General features: G+C 42.3%; 1 protein-coding gene across 2 annotated transcripts in view; it reads left to right on the plus strand.

The window, feature by feature from the left end:
- Nucleotides 1–7,212: 7,212 nt before the first annotated feature.
- LMTK2 (lemur tyrosine kinase 2) overlaps nt 7,213–22,543 on the plus strand; it is an 82,725-nt gene continuing 67,394 nt past the window's right edge. The window contains exon 1 of one of the 2 annotated variants that reach the window (XM_082712661.1): nt 7,213–7,606. In XM_082712661.1, the coding sequence (XP_082568787.1) occupies nt 7,519–7,606 (88 nt within the window). In that variant the 5' untranslated portion in view covers nt 7,213–7,518. The remainder of the gene's footprint in view (nt 7,607–22,543) is intronic. The other variant, XM_082712662.1, reaches the window with a different exon arrangement.

Below are 22,543 nucleotides of genomic sequence, written 5' to 3' on the forward strand. Positions count from 1 at the left end.
TAAAATTTGATAACGTTTAAAGCCTTATTACTTATAAAGTGCTTAGAGTAGTGCCTGACACATAAAAAATGATTTGTAACTTGTGGTTAAATAAAACTCACCTCCAAATAAAAACGTATACACTGATGAGTTTGGAAAAAATGTTTATAATATGATCTTAAAGTGCTATCCCATTCCTGAATTTCATGGTCTATTGTATGCTTTTTATAAATCCTGTAATGAGGGCGCCTGGGTGGCTCAGTGGGTTAAGCCGCTGCCTTTGGCTTAGGTCATGATCTCAGGGTCCTGGGATCGAGTCCCGCATCGGGCTCTCTGCTCAGCAGGGAGCCTGCTTCCTCCTCTCTCTCTCTCTGCCTGCCTCTCTGCCTACTTGTGATCTCTCTCTGTCAAATAAATAAATTTTTTAAAAAATCTTTAAAAAATAAATAAATAAATCCTGTAATGACCTTGCAGATAGCACTGTCATATTGCATTATACATTATATATATTAGAAAGGTTAATTTGTTAGATGTAAACTTAAGCATGTATTTGAGCTTTCCTTCAGCATTTCTTATTTTGATTGATTGATTGATTTTAGTGTGCACTCTCCTAAAATAGGAGGTGGCTCAGAGCTCTGAAAGGCGGTTATGGCTGGTGAGCTGTCCTTGACTCAGACAGCTTTGGGCACAGGATCTAGAAGGCAAAGAAAGGTGAGGACTTCCCACAAAGGCATTTACAAGGACAGTCAGAGATGAGTCATGTGGCCTTTGTTGATTGGCAGAGAACTAGGAAGACTCCGACCTACAACCTGCGTGGTCTCCTCATTTGCCTAAGGCTGGATTAAAGTAACGTAATCACAAAGGGGATTCAAGCCAGGGAGGGACAATGGTAAAGACCCTATAGAGGGCCCCCAACAGCAAGACCACTAGTGTGTGTAACAGGCGACTGTCGGGGAGCGAAACGGCCCTGATCAGTATCATTTGCCAGTTTCCATGGTGTAAATACTTACCCCATGGCTTATTTCAAGCTACAAACACGGTATCTCTGAAGTTGGAGTTGGGATGAGGTGTCCACTAGTATATTACCATATAGTATTTTTACTATACAACTATGTTATATGTAAATAAGCTCAAAGCATAGACAATAGTAAAATGTAGTAAAATAATGAGAACTGATAGCGGTCACTCTCCATTTCTTCCCACCACCCCTTGGCCCTAGGCAACCACTAACCTAGTTTCCATTCCCATTGATTTTCTTCTTCCGGATATTTCATAAAAATAGAGTTGTATAATATATGACCTTTTATGACTGGCTTCTTTCACTTGGCATTGTATTTTCAATTACATCCATGTAGTAGCTGTCTCAGTAGTTCCCTCCTTTATTTATTTATTTATTTATTTATTTCAAGTAAGCTCCCCACCCAGCATGGAGCCCAACATGGGGCTTGAACTCATGATCTGGAGATCAGCACTTGAGCAGAGAGATCAAGAGTCGGATGCTTAACTGACTGAGCCACCCAGGTACCCTAGTACTTCTGTCCTTTATTGCTGAATAATATTCCATTATAAAGATATACCATATTCTGTTGGTCCATTCATCAGTTCATGGGCAGTAGGGTCGTTTCCACTTTTTGGCTATTGTGAATAGTGCTGCTGTGAACATTGATGAACAAGGCTTTTTGTGAACATATGTCTTCAACTATATTAGATCTATATCTAGAAGCATAACTATTGGATCATATGATAACTCGATGTTTAACATTTTGAGAAACTCTCAGACTATTTTCCAAAGCAGCTGCACCAGTTTATATTCCCATCAGCAATGTAGGGGGTTCCAATTTCTGTATATTCTCCCTAACACCTAAGATCATCTGTCTTTCTGATGGGAGCCATCTAATGTGTGAAGTGGTGTTCATTTCCATTTCCCTGATGTCAAATGATTTTGAGCATCTTTTCATTTATTTTTTTTTAATATTTTATTTATTTATTTGACAGACCGAGATCACAAGTAGGCAGAGAGGCAGGCAAAGAGAGAGGAGGAAGCAGGCTCCCTGCTGAGGAGAGAGCCCGATGCGGGACTCGATCCCAGGACCCTGAGATCATGACCTTAGCCGAAGACAGAGATTTAACCCACTGAGCCACCTAGGCGCCCCTTCATTTCTTTTATTGTACATCTTGGGAACAATGTCTATCTATATCCTTTGCCCACTTTTAATTGGATTTTCCCTCTTCTTATCATTGAATTTCAAGTGTTCTTTATATGTTTGAAATACAACGACATGCTTCACAAATACTTTCTCCTATTCTGAGAATTATCTTTTCACTTTTTTGATGGTGTTCTTTGAAGCACAGAAGTTTTTAATTTTGGGGCACCTGGCTGGCTCAGTGGGTTAAAGCCTCTGCCTTTGGCTCAGGTCATGATCCCACAGATCTGGGATCAAGCCCCACATTTGGCTCTCTGCTCAGTGGGAAGCCTGTTCTCCCTGCCCCCCAACCCCCCGCACAACCTGCCCCTGCCTGCCTCTCTGCCTACTTGTGATAGCTGTCTGTCAAATAAATAAATAAAATCTTTTTAAAAAAAGTTTTTAATTTTGATGAAGCTCAATTTATCATTTTGTTGTTGTTGTTGTTACTTGTGCTAGTGGTGTTCATAGGTATGAAACCATCGCCAAGAACATGAAGATTTATATTTATGTTTTCTTCTGAGAGTTTTATGGTTTTAGTTCGTCTATGAAGGTCTTTGATCCTTTTTGAGTTAATTTTTGTGTATGGCACGAGGAAGGGGTTTGTTTTCACGCTTTTCATATGGATTGCTTCAGTACCATTTGTTGAGAAACTAAGGAATTGTATTGGCACCCTTCTTGAATATAAATTGACAACAAATATTTAGGTTTATTCTGTTATATTATTTGCTCTGTATGTCTGTTCTTGTGCCAATATCACATTATTTTGATTACTCTAGCTTTGTGATCAGGAAGGGTGAGTCCTCCAATTTTGTTCTTTTTTTTTTTTTTTCCCCAAGATTGTAACTATTCTGGATCCCTTGAATTTCAATATGAATATTAAGATCAACTTCTCAGTTTTGGCAAAGAAGCCAACTGGCATTTGATAGGGATTGAATTGAATCTGAAGATCAACTGGGGAGTATTGTCTTCTTAATAATATTAAATCTTCTGATCCATGAACATGGGATATCTTCCATTTAGCCAGGCCTTCTTTATTGTCTTTCAATGAACCTTTAATTATTTACACATGGTTTCCTTTAGCTCCTTGAATATATTTGTAATAGCTGTTTATTTATTTTTCAATGGATTTTGCTAGGTTTTTTATTTATTTAGGTTCCTTCTATTTCCCTCTATTCCCTTTATTTATTTAAAGTTTTGTTTTTTAAGTCCATCTTCTCAGCTTCTTTACGGTAAGTTTTTCCTTACTTTTTAAATCCTGTGTATGGTGCATTGTTTCCTGTTTCTTTTTGTGTCTTGCAATTTTTTTTTAATTTTTTTTTAAGATTTTATTTATTTATTTGTCAGGGATAGAGGGAGAGAGAGCGAGCGAGCATAGGCAGAAAGAGAGGCAGGCAGAGGCAGAGGCAGAGGGAGAAGCAGGCTCCCTGCCAAGCAAGGAGCCCGATGTGGGTCTCTATCCCAGGACACTGGGATCATGACCTGAGCCGAAGGCAGCTGCTTAACCAACTGAGCCACCCAGGCGTCCCTGTGTCTTGCAATTTTTTAAAAGATTTTATTTATTTATTTGACAGACAGAAACCACAAGTAGGCAGAGAGACAGGTACAGAGAGTGGGGAGGCAGGCTCCCTGCTGAACAGAGAGCCCGATGCGGGGCTCTATCCCAGAACCTGGGGATCATGACCTGAGCCAAAGGCAGATGCTTTAACCCGCTGAGCCACCAGGCACCCCAACTTGCAATTCTTTTTTAAACTGGGCATTTAAAATCACATAATAGGGCAACTCTGGAGACCAGTTTTCTCTAGTATCTCCCTGCCCCAGAGTTGGGTTTTGTGGTTGCTGTTTGTTGTTGTTGCAACAACTGCTGCTGTCACCATTTCTTTGTTTAGTGACTCTCCTGGACTAATTCTGTAAAGTCTGTATTTTTTATTATGTGTGGCCACTGAAGTCTCTGTTCAGCTAGCTAATGCTTAGTTGATGATTGTATGAAGATTTTCTTAAATGCTTTGGATCACTATATCTCCTCAGTTTTGCTAAGGGTCTCTCTGTGTATGTTAAGGCATGCCTTCTGTGCTCTGCAGCTTAACATTTTGCCCTAGCCTTCACATCTTGCTTGCCCAGTGTCTCAAGATCAGCCAGGGATGGGTGATTTAGGGCTTCTCATGTCTTTTCTTGGCATATACACAGCCTTCCATGTGCACATAGCTTTCTAGATTTCTAGGAATATGTTGGGTTTTGCTTTTCAAATCCCCATTGATACTTCATTCCCTGATTTTTTCTTTTCCTTTTTAAAAAAGATTTTATTTTATTTATTTGTCAGAAAGAGAAAGAAAGAGAGAACACAAGCGGTGGTGGGGGGGGGGTGACAGGCAGAGGGAGGAGCAGGTTCCCCGCTGGGCAAGGAGCCTGATGAAGGGCTTGATCCCAGGATGCTGGGATCAAGACCTGAGCTGAAGGCAGTCACTTAATGGACTGAGCCACCCAGGCACCCTGAGGCTACTGTTTTTATTTTTTTTTTTAAGGCTACCATGGAGGTGGGGGGAGAAGAATGGGAATACAGCAAGTGAAAACACCATGAAACTCAAAGTTTTTACTGACATTCAGCCATTTTTCTTTATTAAATCCTCTTTGTGTTGTTGCAAACCTTTGGCTAACTTCTAGTTTTGAAGAAGTTGATTTTGACTTTTCATCCTGCAAGTGCTTGTCCTTTTTGCCTTTGTTTCTGTTGTTGTTGTTATTGTTGTTTTAATATTTATTTATTTTAGAGAGGGGGAGGGGTAGAGGGAGAAGGAGAGAGAGCCTTCAAGCAGATTCCTTGCTGAGCATGGCCTCTGACTTGAGGCTCAATCCCGGGACCCTAAGATCATGACCTGAGCTGCAACCAAGAGTCCACAGTTTAAATGACTAAGCCAACCAGGTGCCCTATTGTCTTTGTTTTTAATGATTTATTTAATTGTAAAAGTACATAATTTAACTTGTAATAATGACTGTGTCTAACAACTAGCATGCAAAATTCCCAGAGATTTAACAACTGGCTCTCATGAGCTGATACCAGCTGGTTTCTGTATACCACCGACAGAACTCTCATGCATGCACCCAGCTTAGCCCTGCATTTACGGTATCTGCTGGACACCAGACCCCCAGAGATGCCCGCTCACCCAGTACTAAACTGACTCCATATCCCTCAGCATCCAGCCCTCAGTACGAGGTTGCTGGCAGGACAAGAATGCCAGTAGCATTGCCCAAGTGATGGCTTGGCAAATTGGAAAAGGTTGAACACAGGTAAGAACAGCTATAGGAACACACTGCAAGCTACTGTTTCTCAGTTTAGGGATCTAATCCCAAATTGTGCTGAAGGCTGTTTTCTGATTCCTAGGTGAAACCGAACAAAGCAAACAAGTTTTCAATTGTTTTATACATTCTCTAACTGGAAATCTTTGAGAGAAGCACTGGCAAAAGTTGCCGGGGTGAGGTGGATGGTAGGGTAAATGTTTCCATTAGACGCCCTCTGAGGAATGTGTACCTTAACTCCTGGTCTGTGAAGTGAAAAAAAAAAAAAAAAAAGTTTTTTGGTTTGTTTTTTTTTTTTAAACTTTGGGTTTTGCTCAAATAGTAATGAAACCCGCTTTGGGATTGTGGCCCAACATGGTGCTGTTGGGGTGCACTTTAATTATGATTACTAACCACAAGGTTTATGAGGCAGGGCCTTGCTTGGGCCAACATGGCTGCCAACAAGTCCAGCTGTGACTCCTCTCAACACCCAGCATGAGCATTCCCTGGCTTCCTCAAACTCAAAGTCTAGAGCTTCCTCATAGAAGCAGAAGCACAACAGAGCGATTGCATCTCTTTTCTAGACCTTTGCCTACCTCCCCTATCCCAAACAGAGGTCAGCAGGCAGGGATGCTTTAAAGCAGTACTTATTCACATTCCAACTATTTGTTTATTTAGGTGTTTATTGGCTTGCCTTAATCATTCAACAAATATTCCCTGGGGCATGATCTGTGTGTCCAGTGCTGGCTTAGCACTGCCAAGAGCTGACATTTAGGATGGACATTTGAGGAGTTCCAAGAACTGGGCTCCCCTGTTGGCAGTTTATAGAGCTTCATCTGATAAGATCCAAATCAGTTCCTCTCATGCACAAACTGGTACAAGTACATTCTTCAGAAAAGCCCAGCATTTTCCCAACCTCTAGGCTTCTAAGTATTTTGTTACTTCTGCCTGGAAGTTTCTGTACTATGGTCTCTCCTCACCTGTTGGCTGGACCTTGTCTCTTGGCAGGGAAAAGTTGGCAGCTGGGAGTGCCCAGCACCAGGACAGGGCACTACTCCTTTAGAAAACAACTACCGGAGTCAGGCTCTGTGCCAGCCCCTGAGGGACTCCCATTGACGTGGGCACAGTGCCTGTCCTCAGGGAGCTTACAGTCACAGGAACGATGAAATATGACGGCTGGGATAGCAGTCTGTCTAGGGACAGGGCGGGGCACTAGGAGATGCCAGTCATTTCTCCGGGAGCTGGGCGGGGCCTTTTTAGGTGACGTCAGCATTTAGGTGACTCTTGACTGTGGATAGAGCGTGCCAGGTGGCCAAGAGAGGACAGGAAGGGCACTCTTGGCAAAGGGAACATCTTAAGCTCAGGAACTGAGTCAGTGGGTGTGAGGGGAGAGCCATTACATTCTTGTTGAACTGAAACGAAAGCCCGGGTGTCTTTGATGGCCGGTAGGATGTATAGGTCAACCTAAGCAGAATGGCCTAAAACGGCTATGACAAAAAAGGCAGGAAACAAAAACAGGTCTATTTTTGCTCATTTTAAAATACTGAAAAAATTCAGATGGATTCTGATGCTTTTTATTGTCTCCTTTATACTTCTCTGTATTTAAAAAATTAAAATAATTGTCGGCATTACCTGCTGCCCACGCACTCCTCCGTCTGCAGGGGGCGCACCGGCTGCCACCCTCCCTCTTTCAGGCTGATGGGCGGGGCCTCTCGGGCCGGTGTGGTACTAACCATTGGCTGGATGGGCCGTTCGTCACGGCGTCCCGCCCCCGCCCTACGTCACATGACGCAGCCCATCATGGCGGCGGGAGCGCGGCTACCCTGGCCCGCGGCTCCGCAGGGCTGCTGCCGTTGCTGCTTTTGAGAGGTGGCGGCGGCGGCGGCACAGGCGGGCGGGCGGGAAGGATGGTGTTTCTGTGGCCCGGGCGGCGGGTGCGGACCAGGAGTCAGGCTGAGGTTTGGCCGAAGCGACGTGTGCTCAGGAGCAGCCGGCGCCGGTGCCGCTGAGGCAGGCAGGACCGACTGACGGAGAGACCGACGGAAGGCGACCCGAGAGCCGGCCCCGGGGCCGCGCCGTGGGCGAGATGCCGGGGCCGCCGGCGTTGCTGCTGCTGCTCTTGCTCCTGGCCGCCGGCAGTGCCGGGGCCGCGCCACTTCCGCAAACAGGTGCAGGTGAGCGGGCCAGCTGCGGGAACGGGGCTGCGGGAATTCAGGCTGCGGGGCCACTGCGACGGGGGGTGGCCGTGGAGGAGGCTGCGGGCCAGGTCCGGCGTCGGCGCCGAGGAATCGGAGAGACTGCCGTGGCGGGAGGCCGGGGGAAGCGCGCGATTAGGGAGGTTTCTGCCGCAGGGGCGTGGGGTGGGGGAGCGGGTAGCCTCTCCAGGGCCGAAGCGGGGGCGAGGCGATGCGGTTGGGGCTGGGGAGGGCGGCAAGCGGGCTGCCGATCGACCCCTCCCGGGGTAGGCTGCGGTACCAGCTCTGAACCTGTTGCCCGAAGGTTCTCAGCCTACATCTCTTTCTGGCAGTTCTGCTTCCCTTTCAGATGTCACCTGCCTCCTGTGCGTTTCTCACATCTTATAATAAGAACCGTTTCTTAGCCCTAATCCTACTTAAATGCAAATGACCTGGTGAGATGTGCGGAGTTTCCTTCGCTCCCTGCAACTTGTTCTGAAGTTGTAAATTGATTTTAGATGCTGTGCTTTTTATTCGGATTGAGTTTCTGGGGATGAGAAGGAAACAACTCTGTAAATATTTCTATTTTAGGAAGCCAGTGATTAGAGTAGCAGCCTTTGAATAACTATTGACAGAATGACCCAAGGGTGATTGAAGTTTCTATTTTAGCTACGTCAGGGTGTGATTTTCTTTTTTTTCTCCCCATTTTCTCAACATCGTTTTCAGTTGTGGTTTATTCTCCCAGATAAAACTTTACCCCAGGAAAGTGTCCAAAGTTGGTTTTTTTTTTTGTTTGTTTGTTTTTGTTTTTTCCTTAAAGAAAAAAAAATCTGGGGTAAGATCTAGTGTTTATCTTTAAGGAGAGACTGAAACTTCGTAGATTCGTGAAATTTTAGTATTGGAAGAGGCCTTAAAGAAAATTAAGTTGGATATCTTTGTTTTGCAGTTGAAGATACTGAGGCCCTGGGGGTCAAATGACCTAGCCAAGGTGACACAGCTAAATTGTCGGCGGGGCCACATCCAATACCCAGGTCTTGGATTCCCCTAGTTGTGTGATATTTCCACTTCCCCACTTCAAGCCTTGTAAATGTTTAGGCATACTCCTGAGGTTAAGAGTTATTTTTAAATGATGTTCACTGGGTACACAATGTGGACGTTACCTTCCCTAGTAAAGACAAACACATCTACGATGAAAGTTATGTATAATTGTTTCCAGAGCTACACCCGGTTATGTCATTGAGTGTCCTTTAGCTGAGTATTAACTGTTATCATAGTACCATGTAATGTATCGCAAAATTTCTGCCACTGCCTTAGATCACATATTTGTTAGGTGAATTCTGATTTCTGATCTGATAGATAAGAAAAATAAATCTTATTTGAAGTGTATGTTGCTCAGGTAAGAGTCACAGAACATATCTGGGAAGTTTTAAAATGCCAAATAGGAAGATGTTGATATTGATATTGAAAGAAACCGATGGTGAAATTGAAAATTAGCACTAGAGTAGGATAGTGGACAGAGAGTATTTCGTGAGAAGGATTCAAGAAGTTTCCAGATGACTTTGCACTTAAATTTTTATATTTTTTGAAAGACAGGTTCTATGTGAGTGTCTGCCTATAAACCTCTTAACAGGACTTTTATTCCATTCTTCCACTCTTCTGTGGAGGTGTGAATCTGAGGTTTTTTGGGAGCGTTGTAAAACAAAACGATCAGGAAAATTATAAGTAGAAATACCAGATTTTGACATAAACAAAGCATATTTGCTGACTTGTAGCAGCTTTTGCAGATTTTCCCTTCATATTCTGTTGATCAGAAGGTATATGATTAGACATATGGCATACGAATGACAGTTTCCTAAGGTTAAATTCTGTGGGAAAGATGCATAATCATACATAGATTTGGGGGTATGTATTTCTATCCAAAAGAGATTATTGCTCCCAGTAACAGAGCTGGATTCTTGATGAAGATGTATTAGGCCAAGAAGAATAAAGAAACCTTTGAGCTAATCATGGGAAGTGATCTCACTGGTTAAGAAAGACGAACCCCTCTTGAACATATATGCTAGATAAAAGAGCAGTTAAGTGTTAAAAACATAGTAACTCTCAAGCCTTTGATTATCTGGGGGGCCTGGCCATTTTCATACTAAGGATAGAGCCATCGCATAGTATTATTTGCCTCCTTGGCATTTTTCTTTCTCCTTGAATTTCAAACTGGTTAATGATACCTTGAAGAAAGCATGGCATACCAAAAATAGGTTGGGAAAAATGGTTGAATTTAACTTTTGTATGCAGAAAGAAATGAGTCGGTTAGCTAAAATTAAGCCAAAATTCATTTCTAGGTTTGGAAGTTGAAAAGGATATTTACCCGTTCAGTCGTAATTAAGCTTTGTAAGTTATGTGGATTGCCTTTGCCATCAGGCAAAAAGGCATTTCATTTGTTTGTTTTTATGTTTTTATTACAGTGTTATATTAGTTTCAGGTGTACAAGGAAGACATTTCTTGCTTGAACTTTATTTTGGGCTTCTCTTTATTGCTCTGGAAGTTGCTTACACCCTCTTTGGGGGCCTCTTCCTGAGAATGTCTATTTCTGCAAGGGCCCTTGTTAAGCAGATGAAGATCCCCTTGGTCCTCACTCATAAAGGGAGAGAGTCCACTGTTTTCACACATAGTGAAATTACCAAACTAAGGTTAGAGTTGAGAAATTCTTTTCTCCTGGTCATAGTTATCAGATCATTCTTCTCCTAGAAAACATTTATGTACCTATTGTAAGATTCTTGAGATTCACATCGTAAAGATCTTCTGTTTGTATTTGTGAAGGCATTTTTCTAAGTCCGCAGTTTGTTATTAATATTAGGATAGTGGTTAGACAAGGAAACCCACTTCTATTGTTCTGTGGCATATTAGGTCACCGAGTACAGAGGAAGCTTTTAGCAGTTCCAGATAAAGGAGCTCACGGAAGTCTGTGAAGCCGGTGGGACTCAGCTACTTATTAAACAGCGGCTTGTGAAACCGGGGCTCTCATTTTAGATTAAACAAACAGACTTGGATCTTGAAAAAGATTGTGCAGTAAAGGAAGTGCTTTCTAAAAGTGTGAATTTTTGTGTTTATTTCAATAGTTTCTGAGAAATAAAAATGATTTTCAACAGGATTTCAAGGCAGATATTTTCAGGATTTATGGCTGTAGGGCTTGAGATTTGATTTCGGTTGGGAGTGTTGTAGTTGCTCAGTTGGTGGTATTTTGGGGTTAACTAAATATGCTCATTTGCACAGGAATTAGGAAGTCTGTCCAACAGTTTTGTAGCTGATCAGCATTAAAGTTATCAAATCCCTACAGTTTGGCTGATATCAACGTGTTGACTGTTTATGCAATTCTCTTGAAATTTAGGGAGTCCTCAGGCCTGCTGTGTCACTTAGATAGCAGCTGTAACACGTCACAAAAAGACTTTTAATGTAAATGGAATGTAAAATGTAAAAGAACCGTAAGGGCTTCTGCAACAAATGAGTCTTCAAAAGAGTCCTTGTAGGTGGACATATTAAGTCAACCTTTGAGTCCTGTTAAGAGTGAAAGTCATGAACCAATCATAAGAAGAGCAGATGTTGTGGAAGGACAGAGCTTGGACTTTGGAGTTGGTCTGGATGGGAGGCCTTCCCTTGCCACTTCAGTAGTGTTGAGACCTTGGGCCAGTTCCTTGACCTTCCAAGCTTCTCAGAACTCAACTCAGAAAATGGATAATGATATTTACCCTAAGAGTTGTGGAGGTCACGTCATGGTGGTGTGCTTTGCCTGCTACATTAGGCTTCTTCATTGCTTCAGATTTCCTTGTAAAATTGAGGGGTTACCATGGAATCAACCAATGGTGAGTGGTATGGTTCAGAGAATGAACTCTAAATGGTAGCTGCTTATCATGGCATGCCTAGAGTTTACTGGATTTAAAAACCTTTATTACTTAAAATAACTTGTATGATGGGTAAAGAAGAGATCTTTCACAGAGAAATCTGGTTTATTTAAGGATAATACATAGGCTGGTATTGTTACTTCTCGAAACTCATAATGTTGGGGAATTGTGCTAAAAATTTTTAGGATGATCTGGATTAGTCCACTTTTATGTAATAAACCTGTTTTCAAATGTCAAGTTTATTAAAGCTCTTGCATGTGAACAGTTTCTTGTTTTAGTGTACCTAAAGGAACCATAAGCAATGCAGGTCTAGCTGACCCCAAACAAAATGTAAATTTGAATGAAGCATCCCTGAAAACAGCCTGCTAAGCTGGGCCCTTAGAAGGTGTCATTTGGAGAGATGACTGTAACTGAGTTTCTTCCTCCCTCTCTTTTAAAAAGTCATGTGTTTTTTTGTCTTCTGTGTCTTACTTTTCTTAAAAGGTCTATTTATTTTATTTTATTATCTTTTTAAAGCTTATTTAAGTAATCACCACACTCAACATGAGTTGATACCATGTTGAGTCGATGAGTTGAGTTGATACCAACATGAGTTGATACCAATATCAAGAACCACATGCTTCCCCATCTAAGCCAGCCAGGCTTTCCTTAAGAGGTTTAATTATTACTCAGGCACGAGGAAAGGAATATTAGAAAGAGGAGAAGTTGTACAAATGATCCTGGTCTAAAACACTCCTATCTAGGGTTGTTTTTAGTTTCAGTTCTCAACTTTTCTGTAAATCATCAGGTGAAGACCCCGTAAGAAAAAATGGAGGAAATATGGTAAAATCGGTGTGTCAGAGCAAAATATTGGAGTGAAGTATTTTTAAATTGTTAGCAAGTGACTAATTTGGAACCGTGCCTTGGCATTACAGTTATTTGCCGCAAAGAACAGGCATATCAGAAAAATAACCTCAGTGTTTAAAAAAGGGTATTTTTCTCCCCTCAAAGGTTAGCACAATGCAGAAATTCCAAATTTCATTTAACTTTATTGTGAGTCAAATGGGGAAAATAAAGATTGTTGACACTAGATGCCTCAGGTGCCCCAAACCACAGCATGGGGAGTACCTCTCATTCTCTATGGCCCATCTTGGTCTAAGCCAGTGCTCAGCCCCTGTACTCTTCTGCCCTCCTGGGGCTTGCAGGGATAGTGGTGGCACAGCTTTTATTTTGAACAGTTTGGCAGATTTTGCATTTTACGGTATAACGTGTCTTTTTAAAAGGCCTAAATTACCATCAAGTCAGATAGGTGCGCCAAGACCCATGTGCCATGGCTAGAGTAGTAGCCTCTGGCCTCTGGCATCGGACCCCAGTTTGGGAAGCCTTAGTCAGGAAAAGTCAGTGCAACCAGATTTCCGCCGTAGGGCATCAGTGGTCCCTGCCTCCACTGTCCACCTTTTGTGGCAATTCAAGAGCAAAGTTAATCTGCTTCTCATTTGTAAATTATTCCCAGCTCTCCTTACATTCTCTTTGTTGTTTGGCTCTTCCAGCACCTCTCTGCTGTTGTCTTTTTCTTTCTGGTCTTTTCTTTTCAGCCCTTTGCTGCCCCAGTCTCCCTACCAAGACCTTTCTTCTTGCCTAGATCCTAGAGATTGCCTGCTGCAATGAACTCCTACCAGAGTGTTCACTGGTGGAACAAGATGTTCTGTTGGGTGTGGGATGAAAACATTGGAGCTTCAGTTTTTATTTACTTTCATTTCATTCTTTAAAAATTTTGACTTATGTGACTTTTTAAGGTACAGAATATATTGGTACACTAACATATTTTTAATGCTCTGTAAATCGGTGTGCGTGAAATGAAAGGAATGTGAAGAAAATTTACTGATGAGCTTTGATCAAAAAAAGTTTGGATCGGCTCTACCAGTCTACCATTTGCATTTAGCAAATGACACTCATTTCTTTAAGCCTTGTCTCTTGACCCAGACTGCAAGGACTGTGTCCTGTCTCCTCGGTGTTTCTGGTGTTTGCATGGTATCTCACGAGATGTGGATGCATGCTTAGCAGTTTGTGGGTGAGGATGGGGCTGGGGACCGAAGTTCACAGACCAGTCAGTCCTCTGGAGAGTGTGTGAGCCAAAAGGAAAGGATGTGCGCTTACAGCCTCTCATTCTCCTGCAGACTTTGCTTTTCATCCATCCACAGCCCACTGCCTGGAATGAGGCCATTTGTAGTTGTCTTATTTTTAAATAATAAACCTCTTTCAGAACAATTTTAGATTTAGAGAAAAGTTGCAAAGACAGTACAAAGAGTTCTGCATATCCTTTGCCCGGTTTTCCCTCTTAACGTCTTTCATTTGTATGATAAGGAGCCAATACGAATACGTGATTTCTTTTTTTAAAAGATTTTATTTATTTATTTATTTGACAGAGAGAGAGAGAGAGAGAGATCACAAGTAGGCAGAGAAGCAGGCGGGGGAGGGGTGGCGGGAGGGAAGCAGGATCACTGCTAAACAGAGAGCCCGATGTGGGGCTCGATCCCAGGACCCTGAGATCATGACCTTACTCTAAGGCAGAGGCTTAACCCACTGAACCACCCAGGTGCCCCCGAATATGTGATTATTAACTGAAGTCCATACTTCGTATTTTTCAGTGTTTCCCTAGTGTCCTTTTCTGTCCCAGGATACCACATTACATCTAGGTGTCAACGTCTCCTTCAGCTCCTTTGCCATGTTCCTCTCTTTTGATGATCTTGACTCTTCTTGAGGAGTTTGATGTTTTTCTCATTATTAGGCTGGGGTGACATGTTTTTGGGAGGAAGACCACAGAGATAAAGTGCCGTTCTAATCACATCGTGTCAAGAGTACATGCTTTCAACAGACTGGTCATGTGATCACCTGACTGTGATCACCGTTTGTCAGCTTTCTCTGTGGTGAAGTTTCTTTTCCTTCCCTTCTCCATGGTGCACATTTGAGGGGCGGTGAGTTAGGCTCCACCTTCTGGACAAGTACCTACACACGTTATCTGGAATTCTCCAGTATGAGAGGTTCAACTTTCTTCCCCATTAATTTTCTTACTCAATTATTTATATCAGAGTTGATATCGATTTTACATTTGGGGTTATAATCCAATACCAGGTTATTTATTTTGCTGCTTAAATTGTGCCAGCTTTGGCCATCAGGAGCTCCTTCAGTTGGCTCTGGTATCACCACCTCCACTTTTTTTTTTTTTTTTTTTAAAGCAGTTTCTTACTTTCTGGCACTGAAGAAGCTGTAGGCTCATCTTATATCTCTTCCTGTCCAGCCGTAGCATTAGCCATATCTTCAGGCTGGTACCTTTTTTTGGAGAATGATATTAGAAACAAGATCTGGGTCCTGGATTTGCTTGCTGCTGCTGGGGCATGCGTAATGGTTTTTTTGTTGTTGTTGTTTGTTTTGTTTTTTGGTTTTTTGTTTGTTTTTTAAAAGATTTTATTTATTTATTTGACAGACAGAGATCACAAGCAGGCAGAGAGGCAGGCAGAGAGAGAGAGGAGGAAGCAGGCTCCCCACTGAGCAGAGAGCCGGATGCGGGGCTCCATCCCAGGACCCGGAGATCATGACCTGAGCCAAAGGCAGAGGCTTTAACCGACTGAGCCACCCAGGCACCCCTGAGTAGTGGGGTTTTGATTCTCTCCTTCCTATAGCTAATCCTATGGGTTGGGAAGAAGAGAGAAAGAGATTTTGGAAGGACGAAGGACCTCTTAGGAACAAATGACTTGGAAGGGCCCTGCCCATGGGTTCTTCCTGTCCTTTGACCACCGACCGTCAGCATTACCTTAAGCACTCTACATCCTATGCTTGTGATAGAATGTTATTGGCAGGATGTTATTTTTATTTTTAGAGCAATAGATATTTGAAAGATAGATGTGATTTACTGTCTCAAAAAGCAGCCTAATCTCTGAGCGAATTATTTTAGCACGGGTCTGTCAGCTTTGGCAATTGTTGGAAAGGATTGTAAGTAACTCCTTTAATTGGTAACTTTTTAATTGGTAAAAGTTTACAAGGAGCTGTAGACTTGTTTTGATCTGTTTGCAGAGTTTTTCATTTCTTTTCACTTTTTGTTCTGGATAACTTCAAACATATTCAAAAGTAGAGTAAATAATATAGTGGATCTTCAGGTACCCATAACTCAGCATCAACAATTTTTATTTGTGGTGAATCTTGTTCACCTGTATGCTTCCTACTAGCTCAGCCTCCCCCTTGCTTTGATGTAATTGCCACGGTACCTGATGAGCTGAAAGTGTCAGGAAAAAGTGAAGATTTTTTTTTTATAAAACAGTATTTGCATGAGGATCACCATGGCATTTGTAGAAATGCAGATTTTTGAATGGCAAACAAATAACATTTTGAACGTATCAGAATTCTGGAGGTTGGCCTGGAAATCTGCATTTGTAGTACTTTCGTTTTGTGGTGATTTCTCTGCCCTCACAACATAAATATTTCATCTTGTACTAGAGATAAGATAAAATCAGTTATTTGATGGAAATCCTTTGGCTTGGGTAACTAGTGAGACTCAAGGGAGGAAGAACAATTTAGATTTTAAAAATTAATGTCAACATCTAAGTTCTGGAGAGACTTCTGCTCCTGACCATGGTATGTGAATATCATTCTGAGGAATCTTCCTGTGAAAAGTAGGTATGTGATAACTGCAAAGCAATTTAAACACTGCAGGGCAGAACAGTTACAGCTTTAAACCCCCCCCCCCTTTTTTTTTTCTAAATTTCAGCCCCTTCTCTGGAGGTCAGTATGAATAATGACCTTTATGTTTTATAAATATCCTGTATAAATAATTGGTAGAAACTGCGAGCTGGTAGCCTGATGGTCAAATGCCAGAGCTGTGAGCTGAGAGCCTCGTGGTCTCAGCCCCGGAGTGACCAGGGTTTTGCCTGCTGGAGCTTAGCTCAGCAAGGAAATTAAGCTAGAGCTGGCGTAACTCAGGGACATTCCTGATTCCCCAGGTGAGATGTGCGCATGAGAGTGTGAGAGCCCTGGATTCGTGACCTGCTCAGTAACTTTCAGGGTTGTTTCTTTCTGAGATAATATCGTGTCATTAATGTCTTGCTTTCAAAAAGTTTATTTTTCTTTTTTTTTTTTTTTTTTTTTTAGGTTTTATTTATTTATTTATTTGACAGGCAGAGATCACAAGTAGGCAGAGAGGCAGGTGCAGAGAGAGAGAGTGAAGCGGGCTCCCCGCTGAGCAGAGAACCTGATCAGGGGCTCCATCCCAGGACCCCGAGATCCTGACCTGAGCCGAAGGCAGCGGCTTAACCCACTGAGCCACCCAGGTGCCCTCAAAAAATTTATTTTTCTAAGCTTGTTTATTTTAGACTAGCCTGGGATTTGTAACCCATTTTGTATCTTAACTTTCTTTTCTTTTTTTAAAAGATTTTATTTACTTATTTGAAAGAGAGAGAGCACAAGCAGAGGGAGAAGAAGAAGCAGGCTCCCCACTGAGTAGGGAGCCAAGGATGAGGGACCTAATCCTAGTACCCTGGGACCATGACCTGAGATGAAGGCAGGTGTTGAACCGACTGAGCCACCCAGATGCCCCTATTTCATATTTTCAACAAGCTCCTTTTTTTTTTTTAGCCAGTTGATACATTTGCTGTGGATGTATTGGTATGTACAAAATAGCCTTATGATGAGCTAAAGAAAGTACACAATTTAATCTCTGAAATTGCTACATTGTAATGATAGTATAATAAATCCAGTTTGATTAAGAACACATCCTGGGCTCACATACTAGTACAGATATTTCAGGACTGTTGTTTTTGGCAACACGTGTTTGCCTTGGGTGGGAGAAAAATAACTGAGTTACAACCATCTATGATAGTGATTTTTGAGAGGGAAGTTGCTTTTATCCAAAGTGAAAACACTATTATTTAATATTTTAAAAGCTTATGGTTTTTTTTTCCCTCCTTGAGGCCCATGTTCAAAGTCCGTCCCAAGAATGTCTTTTTGCGTTGTTTGTTCTACTGCCCAGGAGACTCTAGTTTGACATGATGACATCACAACCTTTAATTATAGGAAGTAAATCTCTAAGGCGTCTTAGATTTAGAAGGTCGAGGAGGATGAGTGTGCAATCATTTTGTACATTTGTAGTAGCTCCTTTAACCAGTTAGTAATTGTGAAATTATGTAGTTTCAGCTTTTTTTAAAATTGCGAAACCAGACCCTTATGGTCTATTGGTGGCCTCTCGGATGAGCTGCTGAATTTTCAGTTGAAAGTATTTTTCACATTACTGTTTCTTCCCCAAACCCCCGATAAATTCAGCCTGTGCTCCTTCCACAAGGGGGAAAAAAATCCTTTTCCTGGTTCCACCTGGCAGTGTGCCTGTGTAGGATGGTTCTCTCTGTGTCAGCAGCAATGGTTACTTTCCAAGGATCCCGCCTGCCAGTCACAGCGCAGAGCCCCACTTGACTCTGACTTCAGACTATTATTAAAAGGCAACACCAGGACACTGATTGCTAGTGAGGCACAGAAAAATAACAAACTTACCAAAATAGTCCCCTGGGAGTGCTCTACCGGAGGCCTGGGGCTCGGGTGCACTCCAGAAATCTGTTGTTTATCTTCGTTTTCTTTAAGAAAAAGAAAATTAACTTTACTTACAGGTACTTGTAGACTCATAAAATTTTGGAATTATGAATTCTTGTATAGAGGATTTTAAAGCTGATGTGCCAGCTTACAGGTGAAGGTCCTGAGGCCCAGAGAAGTTCAGTAGTGAGTTCGAGTCCATTCTGCTAGTCAGTGGCAAACAGAATCCAGAGGGAGGGCCCTTAACAGCCAGAACCCCACCCCACCGCCGCCATTCACCAAGTGCACTGCTTAGTACTTTCAGAATGCTTTCATTTGTGTGATACATACATGCACACAGACTGATTGCAGTCACTTCTCTGGGTATTTCTTTTCTTTTCTTTTCCCTTCCATCCATTCTTCCTTCCTTTCTTAATTCATTTGAGAGAGAGAGCACAGGCAGGAGGAGCAGAGGGAGAAGGAGAGAGAATTGTCAAGCAGACTCCACACTGAGTGCAGAGCACGACTTAGGGCTGGATCCCACCACCCTGAGATCATGACCTATGCAGAGATCAAGAGTCAGTTGCTCAACCCACTGAGCCAACCAGGTGTCCCTGGTTATTTCTATTTATTATCTGAAAGTACAGAGATTATTTTTTTTTAAAGATTTCATTTATTTATTTGACAGACAGAGATCACAAGCAGGCAGAGAGGCAGACAGAGAGAAGAAGGGAAGCAGGCTCCCCGCTGAGCAGAGAGCCCGATTCGGGGCTTGATCCCAGGAGCCTGGGATCATGACCTGAGCTGAAGGCAGAGGCTTTAACCCACTGAGCCACCCAGGCACCCCCAGAGATGAATTTTTTTTAAGATTTTATTTATCTATTTGAGAGAGCTTGTGAGCCACGGTCTGGGGGCAGACTTAGAGGGATAGAGATTCCCAAGCCGACTCTACACTGAGAATGAGCCTGTCGCAGTGCTTGATCCCATGACCCTGAGATCATGACCTCAGCCAGAATCAAGAGTTGAGAAATCAAGAGCTGGTCGCTCAGGTGGCTAAGCCACCCAGGCACCCCCAGAGATGAAATTTAACTGTAGTTGTCATATAATTGATTCTTGAACTACTAAAGGTAATTGTTTATTGAAAATTAGGAAACTGAAGTGCAGACTTCTATAAACAGGCCCAAAACTCACATTCATGTTTAACTTTAAAAAAAAAAAAATTAAGAATAACAGTTTAGGGGCGCCTGGGTGGCTCAGTTGGTTAAGCATCTGCCTTTAGCTTAGGTCATGATTCTGGGTTCCTGGGATTGAGTCCCGCATTGGGCTTAGCTCTCAGCGGGGACTCTGCCTCTCCCTTTGCCCCCCCTTGCTTGTGCTCACTCACGCTCGCGCACTCTCTCTCTAATAAAATCTTTTAAAAAATTAGTTTTAGTTTCCGCCTGTGAAATGAAGTTGCACTGTTTAATTAAAGGTGATAAAAATACTTCTTTTAGAAAATGTAATCATAAACTTGTTAACATGAGAAATACCATCAATTTATATGCTTTTGTGGAGGAATAGACCCTTTTAAAAATCTGCTGAGTGCTGCGGATCCCAAGAAAAACGCTCATTGAGCAAATATTTTGTGTATACTTTTTAAGATTCACACAGATAGGTATTGAGAAACACAGAGTCCTAGACGAATGTCACTTTTCTTTTTCTCAGCTCTTTAAGACTACCTTCTTGATTTATGCCCTAAATCCCATCCTTTTCCAGCCCTGGCTTCCTTCCAGGGCTTAGTCATCAGGGACATCCTTCTTTGTCATCCATATTTTCTCTCCTGGGCCCCTTCTCTCAGTTAACACATAATACATAAGAGAACAACTCAACATATGTGATTTTCTGCAGAGCTTTAGTTTTGGATAGCTTTATTGGTATAACAGTGTCACATAGGTGCTGTGACCTTGGAGAAGCACCTTCACCTCTGCGTCACTCAGTTTCTCCATTTTATTTTATTTTATTTATTTATTTTTAAATATTTTATTTCTTTACTTGAGAGAGAGACAGTGAGAGAGAGCATGAACGAGGAGAAGGTCAGAGAGAGAAGCAGACTCCCCATGGAGCTGGGAGTCCGATGCGGGACTCGATCCTGGGACTCCAGGATCATGACCTGAGCCAAAGGCAGTTGTCCAACCAACTGAGCCACCCAGGCGTCCCAGTTTCTCCATTTTAAAATGAGGCAAATAGTAGTACCTACCTCAAAGGCTTGTTGTGGGATTGGGTGGGTTTGGAATGGTGCCTGACACGTAGTAAGCACCATTTAAGTATCAGCATGAATTATATAACCACTTGGGGCCAAACTCCTGTCATTTCTTGGGTTAATTGTAATATCAGAAATGTGTTCCCCAGTCACTTTACATAAAATAATGAATCTCCCCAGTCTGCTGCTTAATTTTTCCATATTGCTCATCACTGTCTGAGGTGCTATATATTTTTACCTGCTATATATTTCATCTGTCTCCCTGCACAAGAAAGTAAACTGTGAGTGTGGGGTCTTCTAGATTCCCAGAACCTATAGCAATGCTTCTGTAGAAGATGCTTAGTAAACATTTGTTGAATGAAGGATGTGTTGGGCGGGACTTGCTGGCCCGTGGACTTCATAGTAGGGTGATGGGGCAGGTGTGTAGATAGGAGACACCCCACCCCCCTTGGCTCTTTTAATTATCTATAGCTCTTCTATCTTGGGCTGGACCCTTGAGTGTCTGGAGGCACCTGGTTATATTGGGTTAAATTATCATTGGGTCTATGTTTTAAGGATAAAGACATATCAGTGAAGCATTATCAGAGAGGAAATCCTAGGTAATATTGCCTGCATGTACCATAGAATCTTGTCAAGGTCCGTGTCATAAGCAGTTTCTGGCTTCGTTACAAAGATAGTACTTAAAAAATAAAACTTTATCGTGGGGAATTTTGAACATACACAGAAGAGTATACTGAATTCTCTGTACCCGCCCTTAAGTCCCAGCCATCCCTATGGCCATTTGGGCTGCATCCATCACAATCTGCTTCCTCTCTGAAGAGAGAACTTTCAAAGACATACAGCCTAAGAATACATTACGATTGTATTAGCAGGAGTTCAAATGAGATCTTAGGAAGCTGGAAAGTTTCTGAGACCATAGACTCTATATCAGTCTTATAGGAAAATTTAAGGAAAAGCTACACATGTTTTTCTAGGGTATTTAAGGGCTGCCCTACCCGGGAGGTAAGGAGCACACATTTAGGTTGTTTCTCCCATCCTTTGGGTCCTTCTGTGCAGAAATTGTGTTGGCTAAGTGTCGTGACTCCTGTACTACCATTCATCTACCTGTACATTTCTCCACATTTCAACAGGAAGTCATATGGAAAGACAGAATGTCCTTTCCCTTAGATATTAGCCGGGCACTGAAGGGACCAGTTATGGGGGATGAAGCCCTGGGAAACTGGCCATGAGTTTCTACTTCTGGGACCAGATGCTGCCTGTTCCTGAGCTGGCTTCCTGGACTGCAGGAAAGCCCTGATTCAGAGCCGTGGCAGACATCTGAGCACTGTCGGTGACTCCACAGCCTGACTATGCCATCGACTTCATTAAGATTCTGGTTCATAAAATATCATCCCTGCCATGGTTTTCCCTGGGGTCGGGGCAGAGTCATCTCACGGGAGTCCTGTGAGCCTGACATTCCTTTGGCGGAACTGTTACCATGTTAGACAAAGTCCTTTGTGGTAGTCTTCATCCTCCTCGGTGTTTTTTAAATTGGAATGAAATGAAACTTTAGTAACAGTTCGGTGGAATAGGCTGAGAGAAACAGCAGCAACTTCATACAAAATGATCTCATTCACAGGTATTCAGTCAGTGCTCAAATTATATAACCTTTCTGCAAGTATGAGAGAACAGTTGGGTTGGCTGACCTTGAAAGTCATTTTTGAACAAAAAGAACACCACTGTGATTAGCACACAGTGCGGTTTGTTTTTCTAGGCTGTTGATATTCTGGCTTAGGGGTCTTTGTGGAATCTCTGATTCATCGGCTAGATCATCAATCCTCTGTTTACTGTCTGTATCCTTGGACATATTTAGTGCTAGGCTTCATTTTCTCTCTCTAATATTAGAATATATTAGGGGTGTTCTAGATTATTTAATGTTATTATAAATATGTTACACTAAGAGGCAAGAAAACATTTAGTGACTTAAGATTCTGTGCACGAGAAAGCTTTATGATAGATGGGTGTGTCGTTTCGAGATTTTATGTCGAAATGTGTGATCTGCGATCATTGTCTAAATTTTTTCCCCCAAGTAGTATGCTGATGATTCACTTTACTCGGTCTCCAGGATGTGAAGCTACTTGTCAGGATATTGGAAAAGATCCAATTATTAGTCGTAACTTTACAGAAAAAAAAGAAAAAGCCAAAACTTTGTATTTAGAAGTGGACTTTATGGGGTGCCCAGGTGGCTCAGTGGGTTAAAGCCTCTGCCTTCGGCTCGGATCATGATCCCAGGGTCCT

This window comes from Mustela nivalis (genome assembly GCF_964662115.1).
Source record: "Mustela nivalis genome assembly, chromosome: 19".
Lineage (NCBI taxonomy): Eukaryota > Metazoa > Chordata > Mammalia > Carnivora > Mustelidae > Mustela > Mustela nivalis.